The sequence below is a fragment of the Andrographis paniculata genome, unplaced genomic scaffold (genome assembly GCF_009805555.1).
Source record: "Andrographis paniculata isolate CXL003 unplaced genomic scaffold, ASM980555v1 Contig38END, whole genome shotgun sequence".
Lineage (NCBI taxonomy): Eukaryota > Viridiplantae > Streptophyta > Magnoliopsida > Lamiales > Acanthaceae > Andrographis > Andrographis paniculata.
Window position 1 is genome coordinate 175,930 of NW_026137571.1, and position 10,602 is coordinate 186,531.

Here is a 10,602-nt window from a genome sequence, read left to right on the forward strand (position 1 = left end):
TGTCCATTGTAAGCTCCCAAGCTTTATAACCAAAACCACATCATGTTTCCATAGTTGATAATGGATCAAGTCCTACGAACAGAGGGGGCAAAACTACTCTACAGAATGAATGCTACACCTTTTACAAGAATGGTATGGTATACAAGGATCCGTGTATAAGCTCTGAGCCATTCGGTTCTTTTAGCCCAAGATCTTGACTAGCAGTATCAATTACAAAGCATTGTACCAAAATTTCTATAACGGGACATTTTCTCACATCAAGAATCATTATTAACTAACACAAGGTGTGGAGCATGAGTTTTATACCAACTGCATTCTGGCATTTACCATCTATTCATGGTCCCTTTCTTCCTGTGCATATCTTCCTCCTCAATCCTCCCACTCCCAACCATCTTTCTTTTGAGGCCTAGAAATGAGGCCGTCCACAGAGATGTTTCTGGCATGGTGCACAGCCGGTGATTTTACGGCAGTCTCCTCATCCCAATCATCATCATCATCCCAGTCATGATTCCAACCTTCTGCTGCATCAACATTTGTAACAGATGTGGAAGGTTCAGGTAACCCCATCTCTAGTTCCTGATATGGAACTCCTACCACGTGTCTCTTCCTGAATTTGCAGCATGCCCATGTCCCTCCGAAAAGCAACACCAAAAGAAAGAAGCCATATACTGCATAGATTGGGGTCACCTGCTTTGAATAGAAAGTGAGCTGCTGCATAAGGTTGTCCAGTGAAATAGTATTGGCCAAGCTAAGCTCACACTTAGCCTCGGCAAAATTCACAAATAGGGTAGCACTCTTTCCCACTATTGATGAGATGTTCACCTGCCAAGCAAGGATGCAGACATCAAGACACAAGTAAAAATAAGTACACAAGACATATCCGATTAAATTGGGTTGTACGGACTTCAAAATCAATGAAGGCTTGCAGATCTACAAACACGAAAAATATAAAAATCAATGGGAATTCAGATTAGAAACACATAACATGGATCCGAGGGAAAACGGTGTACAAAATAACCAAGAAAGATAATTGGAGAATTTATGATTACAAAATGCAGAAATAAATCCCACAATACGGATGTGTTTCTTTATCAAAAGTTCTCCAAATTTACTATTTAGACTCCATTTTCCAAAAATATACACTTCTCCTTTCACATCCCATCAAACATTATTTTAATACCAAACTCAAACCAAATTTTCCCAAACCAAACCCAAAGAAACACACATTCCTCAGGCCACTTGTTTGGGCATAACCATGGCATCTGCTTATTTCTCTTTCTCAATTATTCGTATCTGTATGTTCAATGTAATAAAGTAATATCACTCACAAAATACATCATCACCATAGTCTTTCTTCCATTGAGAAGGTCTTTATGTATGTCCACATCGACATCAACAGTCTCATTTCATTTACCACATATATTTACTTCGAATCCACACCTAATTGCCCAACATCCTGACAGAATTATCATAAATATAAATATATCACAAGCTGTAACATTTCTTAATGTAGGGTACCTAATGATACATCATCTTTTAACCCATCAAGCGAATTTCATTGTCCTGCCACAGCATACCAATCTCAATTATCCCATAACAAAGTGAATGTAAGAACACGTACAACATTTCAACAAAATCCCACCACATATCAATCTCCTCAATTGCAATTTTAAGAATCAGAAAGTTGTGAATCAGTGGCCAAAAGCCAACCTAAAAGGCAGAAATAAGTAAGCCTTAGCGCCGAACTAATTTTGCTCTCATTTTCTTCAGCATCATACCACAAATGCATATTGATATTGAAGGTTCTTTTGTCATCAGTATAACTCTTAAAATGTATCATGTTAAGCATTAGAAAGAAAGCTATTCAAAATTTGGTCCAAAAACACATATCAGTTTGTGCTCTCCTACAAGAAACTAAAGTTGAATGCATTAGTAACTTCCTCAGCTCCTCAATTTGGGATGAAGCTTCAGTGTAACTCTTTATCCAACCATCTATTGGACAGTTGCATGGGCTCCTTTGCCTTGGTCAGTTCCTTTCGTGATCTCCAAGTCTCCATCAGAGATAGATACTTCACTCCCTTAGAAGGTTCAATATAAGGTATCAATCTTCTTTTATGTGATGTCTCAGCTTGTAGAGAATTATGGATTCAAACAATCCAACTTATTATTGATAGGCTCTCACCAGGTTCCGAGTGCTTTCAATCTTCAACCATTAGCTTGAATCTAAGTCTTTCAGAGAGCTTGTAGGGGCAGCTTGCGAATTGCGATTCTTCCATCGCTCCAGAAAGTTTTGAGGTAAACATACCATTCAACCTCTAGCAACTCAAGGATCTTATCAGGAGGTGGAATGGTTTTAAGTCCTGTGGTTATAGTATGGAAATTGACAAGCTCATATCCTCTATCCAAAATTTGGAAAATGCCCTCGTGAAAGAAGTCATCTTGAGCAAGTATTTTATTTGGAATCTTTAAAAAAGCGGATGACTTTTTTGGAGGTAGAAATCAAGAATGTATCAGCTGGTAAAACGTGACTTCAACACTAAATTCATTCTTGATGTCATGTCACAATGATTTTCTGCAAAACTTACTTTGAGTCCCTTCTAGTCATTAAGCATGTTCTGAAGTGTTTTTATCTATCTACAATCTTGAAATTCAATCTACAAAAGAACTCACTCTTTGGTGTTAAAGTCTCAGTCTCAAGAGGCAAACTTTGGGTGCTGAATCAAGAATGGCAGCAAAACATAGGTTTTGGGATGAGTCGGATGACCTTGGTCTTCTATATCCCTCCTTATGAAGATTTATTTTCGTTGTATTTATGTGGTTTCCTGCTCTAAATCCAGAGTTATCGAAAAGTTTGGGTACTGGAAAGAAAATCCTTGGAATTAGCATATCATGTTCTATCACCCTCTTCTCAACTGAGTCTCTGAGAGGAAATTATGGAGGAATTCAAAAAGCTAATAACCAGCTCCTTACTATTAGTCCAAACCAAAGATACTGATTTGGAAGTCAAAACCCAATGGTTCCCTACTTTTCAGTCAAATTGTTGGATTCATGACTCTACCAGACTTCCCTCTCGGCCTCTCAAGCCTGGGCCCCTTTCTTTGGTAGAAAATGCTCCTTCTATTCTGAACAAGTTCATTTGGAAGTTGATTAAAGGAGATCTCCATGTCTGAGACGTCCTCGCATCTTGTGGCTGCCTAGACATTTTCTGTCCACTCAGCCAACTTGTATCTGAATATGTTTCTCATCTCTTTCTAATTGCTTACTGTCTTCTAATGCTTTTTTGCAAAGAGGGAGAAGCTCATGGGTTTGGCCTATGTCAGACCTTAACTTTTCTAATCATCGAAGGGCATTAGCAGATTCTAGAATGAACCATAACATGCTTTATAAGGCAAATTATTGGTTTTATAGAAAGCACGCAACAAAATTATTTTTAACATTGAGGTCTTCTTAGCTAATTAGATTATCTTCTGGTCCCACTTTATGGCCCAAAATTGGTACTAAGCAAAATTTCCTTTCATGGATATTCTCTCTCATTTTATTTGTCAATAACCTTCAGAAGATTATTCACAATCTCTCAACTATTACCAGGGTTATATCATCGGGGGAGTGGTTTTAGTATTTTGTCGTAAAAGAGTTCCTTTCTTCCTGGGGATTTTCTAGGTTCTTTGCAAGGTTTAAAGGTTGTTTCACTCCTACCATAGTACCATGTCATGTGATATATGATTTCTCCATGAAAAAACATGCATTCCTTTCTCTCTCTCTAAAAAAACTATATATGAAAGAAAGTGAAAAATTGATAAAATTCCAACCCACACTGTGATACATGATAAGATAAAGATAATTCATATGAGAAAGGAGACACATACCGTTGTAGCGTTCTGTTTGTGCACTTCGAAAGTTTGCCAAGGATTTTTTGAATAATTAGGTAAATTGACATCTACTTTTAAATTACTTTTCCCTTGATTTTGCACTACAAGGAACAAGTCCGAATAACCTGCCATATATAATAACCACATGTTATCTCTTTGTAGGATGTCTTGTGTATATTCATAGTTTCAACTTGCACCAGGCAGAGACCACATTTTGCAGAAGCATAAGGCTAATAATGCATGCAACAAAAATGAATCCTTTGAGAATCATACATGAACGTATGCCATAAGTTAGTTTCCACAAAATGTTTAGAATATATATTATTGTAGAAAGAATAGCATACAAATGGCGACCACCAATTTCGTTAATTCTATGTTAGAATGATATAGAGCTTACAGGTATAAAGGATATCTAATTTAATCAAAACTCAGAAATAGCATGGTATTATTACAGGAAAACATGCACTAACATCATCAACCTAGGTGAATTAACATACTGGACAGCTCCCCAAAATTCAAAAGATTCCCTTTGATAATCAAAAGGGAGAATCAGTAGACTCAAAGTATATTCTTATCTAGTTCAGTACTCGGATGAAGTGGGCACAAAAATCATGCAGCCATGCAACCAAGAAACTCTATCAGTCAACTAATCAGGTCATATTGAGATAGCTTCTGTTTTCTGATGAATTAAATTGCAATGCAGTACCAGAAATGTTTTTGTACTATAGTAGTGTAAGTACACCTAACATATTTCAGAAGCTTCAGTGACACAAAAATTGTCCTCAAAACTGTCTCTACAACTATGGCACAATGGGCGAATGTTGTGTTATTTTATAAGTTAACCATCAGGGGAAAACTATCTTTATGCAATACATCATTTTGTCAAGTGTATATGACAGTGGAACAACGAGTCAATAATTATCATCATGATAAGGTCTGCTCAATGATATACAAAATAATTTGAAGAATTACTTTGTTTGGGCGCTTTAACGCATGCGATAATCTCATTGCGCCTGCAACTTGTAAGGGATCCTTCACAGCTGATATTGTTGCCCAACGACTTCTCCTTTACTCTATCAAGTGTATCCGCATTGCTCTTTCCAGTAGATGTTTTCCGAGTGGTGGAATTTTGACCGGCATCCTTGGAATCAGACGGCAGGGTTCCATTGTCAGTCTGATGGCCCTTATGAGAATCACCGTGCCTCGCATCTTCATGCTCCCCCGTAGTTTGGGGTGCTTTCTTCAGTTGATGAGTAGGGCTACCAGTGGGCGGAACCTGGTGTAAATCCAGGTGCGATGAGAAATGCTTCGGTGGATGGGATTAAGAGAGACGTGTGAAATTAAAAGATGAGAGAGAAGTTTACCGATGAATTCGTGGAAGCGTTGTTCGGTGCACCAGTAATCAGCTTGCGGAGATGAGAAGCGCTGCTGCAAGTGTTGGAGACAAGAATGACTATGAAAACAAAGACTACAATCCCATTTTTACCCATCCCACAAAGTTGCAGCCTGGCTTTGCAGAGATAACTAAATCTTTAGCATGTTCCGATTGTCTCTATCGAAACGGAGCTAAAGAAGACATCGTGGGATTAGGTTTAAGGCGGAATCATATAAAACACTTGCGAAAGGTACAGTAGATAAAAAAAAAAACGATTAAGTCTACGTGTGGAGTGGAGGAGATGCTGGAAGATGAAAGGGAAGAGAAATTTTAGGGAAATACTCGGGGGGTGCGAGGGCTTGTATCATCGCCATCGAGCAGCAAAACGAAACGAGATACAACAACTGGGAGGATTTAAAGAATACAGCGGACGCAGAGACAGGGACAGAGACAGAGACAGAGAGGAGGGTATGTGACTCGACTCCAGTATGTATGTATGTATGTATGTATTGTATGTATATATGGTATGTAGTTGACCAGTGACCACCATCTCCAATCCAATCCAGTCACTTATTTCCAATCGGCATCCGACATGTGGGCTGGCTCGCCCCATATAATATATACTGATATTTACTTTGATGGATGAATGGTGATGTGAGTGATAGATAACTTGATTAGTTTAGTCAAATTGACAAGAAGATTCCAGGAGGAAGGTTGTTTGTACTTGTGAGTAGAGGGAGGGATCCACCAACACAGCACGTACGTACGAATAATTGATGAAATTACATAACCAACGAACTGAATGAAAGAAAGAAAGAAAGAAAGAAAGAATGCGTGCATGGGCATGGCTTTGTTCGTTGAGGAGGAATTGAAGTATGAATTTCATTTTAAATTGCTAGTGTCAGTAAATAAATAAAAGGAGACTTGCCTGCCTGCCTGCCTTCACATACTGCCCTCGATCTCGATGCCAGCTTGGTATCGGTAATTCGCCAATAATAAATTCCGTATTAATTAAAAGAGGAAGAAGAATATAAATACGGTAGCAATGGAAATTCAAAATTTGAATGGAAAATTTAATAAGGCAACAGCCCAAATAACTTTGACCGACTGCTCATCATCCCCTGCCCCTGCCTCACTTAGTTGAAGACATACATACGTACAAACACACACACATATTTGAATGGATACTGTGGATGGAGATGGAGTTGAGTTGAGTGTGGTGTGCCGTATGTATTTATTTATTATTGGTGGCTGCTTCCTGGGGCTTGCTTGCTTGGACAAATTGGAGGAGCAGAGGAGCAGCCTTCCCTTTTACACGTAGAATCAATCCTCTTCCTCCTGTCTCTCTCACACACACGCCCTGTCCCTGTCGTCACTTTGCTTTTCTCTGTGTGTTTTCTTCTTTTACCAACCGGTTGGGCTGCTTTGCGTTGCTTGTGAGTTGTGGTGGGAGGGATTCCTCTTCTCATCAACCTTGGTAAGAATCAAATTGTTCTACAAGATTTTACTGACATAAATTAGCCAGCCAGCCAGCCAGCCATTAAGAAACTAGAGAGAGGGAGAGAGATACCACCTTTGGATAGATAGACAAACAGAAAGACAGGACGTGTGTATATATATATAAGGATGCAGGGAGTGCAGGTGATGTTGCAAGGTTTGGCTTCGAGAATGGAAAGCGAGGAAGAAATGGCAGCGGTGTTGAACAAGTTCGGGGATGAGCAGAGCACGTTGTTGGACAAATACGAGCGGCTCTCATTCGAGGTGCAGCTGAACCAGGCCATTCTGGGTCGAACCCTGTCGGAGCCAAGGTGGCCTCCTCCGAAGAAGACCACCACTGGGAAACAGCAAGGGCAGAGATCAGGCTTCCAAAAGGCACTGAAGAAGTTGCTGCGCCCGATTGTTGTTGGCAGGCGGCAGGGCGGAGCACAGAAAGATGATGACACTCATAGTAATAACAACAATAATGAAAAGGGAGGAGCAGGGGCATGGGCAAAGAAGGATCCCGTCGTGTTCTGGAAAGCATTTAGCAGGTCCTTGAGGGTTTGAACACGAATTGATGATTGATACTCACACCATCCCCCCCCCCTTTTGCCAGCAGCAGCAGCAGCATGCTTGAATTGTGTTGGCCGCCACGTCGCATCGCACGATCAATTTACTTTTCTGACGGAACGGATGGCTATTTTGCTTACTAGTATTTAATTAATTAATAGTAGTATTGTGTATGATGCGACATGGTTGCGCGCTTTAATTTTCCGGCCGACGGGCTGGGCAGTCCCGCCCTCTCCGTCATTGCACTTTTCTTTCTCGACAAGCAAGCAACTGCAAGGCAAGAGTTGCCCGGCCGGAGCTCCTCTGATACGCAACTGCATATAATATTATAATACTAATAATTTCAACACCATTTATATTTCTTCATCTTCTTCTTCTTCGTAATAATAAGATTCGTTGACACTTTACGGGCGTTAATATATGTCCTCGTCCTCCCTCTATCTAACACACACAAGAATTTTGAAAACTTGATAGCAATTGTTGTAATCAAGGCTTGAGCTTCAAAAAACGCAGGGACTTTGAAATCTCTTCTGCATGACTCTTCCATTCCGGATGCAAGCTATAGATAGTCTTTCATTTGCTGTGGAACTCTCATGCATACTTACATTTCTTGTGCAAAACCAATGGATGCTCCCCAATTGTGACACCCGAATAAATAACCTACGCTCGACTCATGTATTGCCCAGTTCTAGTATCTAGCAAAATTTCCTCGCCAACATCTATGAACAATGGGACACTGACCACAGCGCCAGTATCAACAGTAGCAGACTTGTATCCTCCTGCAATCCACTGGAAAGATTAATATATATATATATATATATAATAGTTGATGAAGCTACTGCTGTATAACAACACAACATGCAAGTGCCCCTTGTGATTCCTGATTTGGTCACATGTCCAATATGAATCACTGTGTTCAATGTGTTGGTAATAACCCACGACTATACCTTGAGCTGTGTCACCCTTAAGGCCAGGATCGGCTTCAACCACTTTTAACTTCACTGTGATGGGGAGTTCAAAGTCAATCACCTGCATCAGCATAGACGGTTAACCTTTCCTTTCAGAACTGTGTGACAGATTTGAGATGCAAAACACGAAAAAATTTGGGGACTGGTTTCAAACAGGAAGCAATGGTTGGGCAGCAGATGTTCGAGTAACCAAGAATAACCTTTGCTTCCCAGAATAGCAAATTGCAGTCCGTGCCTTCTTTCAGCCACTTGGATTTATCTCCGACATCTGCCTCGTTGAGACGGAATTCTTCAAATGTAGTCTGGAACATGTATTGCAGGATGAGATATCGTATCAGTTTTAGTATTTTACTACATAAGGCACTTTTTTCATGTGTTTAAGGGGATGCAATCATAAAGTATAAGGACAGGATAACAATTGTTTTAGATTAAAACCAGGCAAGTTTGTTCCAATTTCAACTGACTTCAACATTGGGAGCAGAGGTATAAGACTTACCAAGTCCATAAACACATACTGAGAACCATCTTTGTAAGTAAATTGCTTGGTTTCCTTGAATATATCAGCCTCTTCAATCTGTCAGAAATAAACAAGGAAGATATAATTACTGCATAGAAGGTGTGATACTGCTCCAATTTCGGCACAATGAGTTGTGGAGTGACTTTGGCCGGGCTGAAGATGCCTTGCATCACCAAGCCAAAACCCAATGCAAGTGTTATTAAGATGAAAAAATAGTTGTAAAATACAACATTGAGCTGAAAGCATCAAGAATGAGCAGATCATGCACCTAACTACATGAATGAAGTCTTCTTTAGATTACACCACCTCAACATTTTATATACTATATAAATGGAACCCACGATTATGTGCATACACTAGAGTATTTATATAAATAGTTCCCTCTGATATCTGCAACTTTAGACCTAATCCCAATTGTACACCATCCTTAGCCTCTACAGTGTAGAACTATGTGCTAACTGGACTGTTTCAATCAGATTTGACTTTAAAGATAATAGTCCAGCAGCTCCAAAGAACTCAGAAAATGTACTTACTCCGTTCCTCACAACAAAATTACCAAATGAAAGACCTGTCCTCTCCAGAGGGATACATCAATAAACTTGATTCTGGAATCATAGCATGAAGAAACCAGAATCCAAAATCCCTGAGTTCTCAAGGAATTACCTTAATCCCAGCTCTGAAAGTTTTCTCAACTTGATTCCCCGTTAAGTAGTTTCGAAGTGTAGTCCTTACAAATGCTGCACCTTTACCAGGCTTAACATGGAGGAACTCTTAAGTAGCCCCAATAAACAAGTCAATTAGAAGAGCTTACAAGAGAAACACCCACGCGTACGCATATCCAGTAAGAACGCAGATTTACCACAATCCTTCCACAATTCTTCAATACAAGAAAACCAGAGAGACATGCATCCCAAGAAAGAAGTATACGGATAAGCGAGAGAATTTGGAGAAATTACCTAAAACCTTCCAAGGAATCCCATCAACTTCAATGTTGAGGCCCACTTTTATATCGCTGCTAGTCAATGCATATATTTCTGCGACAAAAAGAAAAGGAAAATGCAGCAATTTACAATTCAAGCAACTGATATTTTTGGTAAGCGGAAAAATGAAGGAACAAAGGAACTTACTGGGGAATGTGGAGCGGGGGAAGGAAACCCTAAGCTTTCGGAGGGGGAATGGGTTGGAGCTGTACGAGAGGGAGGAAGAAGGTGGACGGAAACAAGGGGATTTAAAGGCGGAGGTTCCCGCCATGGTTAGAACGACGCAGAAGAAAAGCTGAGCAAGAACGACTCTGCTCTCCTCTACTCTGGATAAGGCACGAAGGAGAAGAACGAATGGCAAATATAAAGAGCTCAAAACAAATACAAATGCACCAAACATTTTCCTGGGTCGTTGCTCTGGACTCAATGGCAAGAAATGATAGGATAAAGGCTACTGGGTTGGATCCATTCAAGCATTTCGTGATTGAGTGAGGCCTCTATAGTTTTTGGATCCATTTTAGAAAGTATCTGTATCATGTTGTGTGGGCTTGCTTTCTTGCTCGATCAATCGATTCAGACAAACCAGAAGCTGCTGCTGGCTGGGTAGATAACATATCCCTTTCCTGGTTTCGGTGTAGTTTAGACCTATTTGTATTTTGTATGTGATGCAACAGTGCTGCTTCTTTACAGTAATTCCCCCCGGGAAGCAACAGGGAAAGGTTGATGACGCAGTGATGATTCTCCGGTGACGCCATCCAGCATTAGGCCACACTTTTGCCCATGCTTCCTGCCCATGCCCATCCTAATCCCAACTTGAAAACCAACAACCAATAAACCAACGGCA

The 10,602-nt window shown here is 40.1% G+C and overlaps 2 protein-coding genes across 2 annotated transcripts; both read right to left on the reverse strand.

Annotated features, from left to right (window-relative positions):
- Nucleotides 1–94: 94 nt before the first annotated feature.
- On the reverse strand, nt 95–5,716 carry LOC127251033 (uncharacterized). Its single transcript, XM_051274588.1, has 4 exons — nt 5,234–5,716; nt 4,842–5,145; nt 3,867–3,994; nt 95–822 (listed from the first exon to the last, which is right to left on the reverse strand). Exons 1-4 carry the CDS (start codon nt 5,357–5,359, stop codon nt 370–372), a joined length of 1,011 nt encoding a protein of 336 aa, XP_051130545.1. The 5' UTR covers nt 5,360–5,716; the 3' UTR covers nt 95–369.
- Nucleotides 5,717–7,652: 1,936 nt separating this feature from the next.
- On the reverse strand, nt 7,653–10,415 carry LOC127251034 (uncharacterized). The gene is made up of 7 exons (XM_051274589.1): nt 9,906–10,415; nt 9,735–9,812; nt 9,442–9,548; nt 8,758–8,835; nt 8,462–8,563; nt 8,241–8,322; nt 7,653–8,072 (listed from the first exon to the last, which is right to left on the reverse strand). The coding sequence occupies exons 1-7, from the start codon at nt 10,156–10,158 to the stop codon at nt 7,954–7,956; spliced, it is 819 nt and encodes a 272-aa protein (XP_051130546.1). The 5' UTR covers nt 10,159–10,415; the 3' UTR covers nt 7,653–7,953.
- Nucleotides 10,416–10,602: the final 187 nt, after the last annotated feature.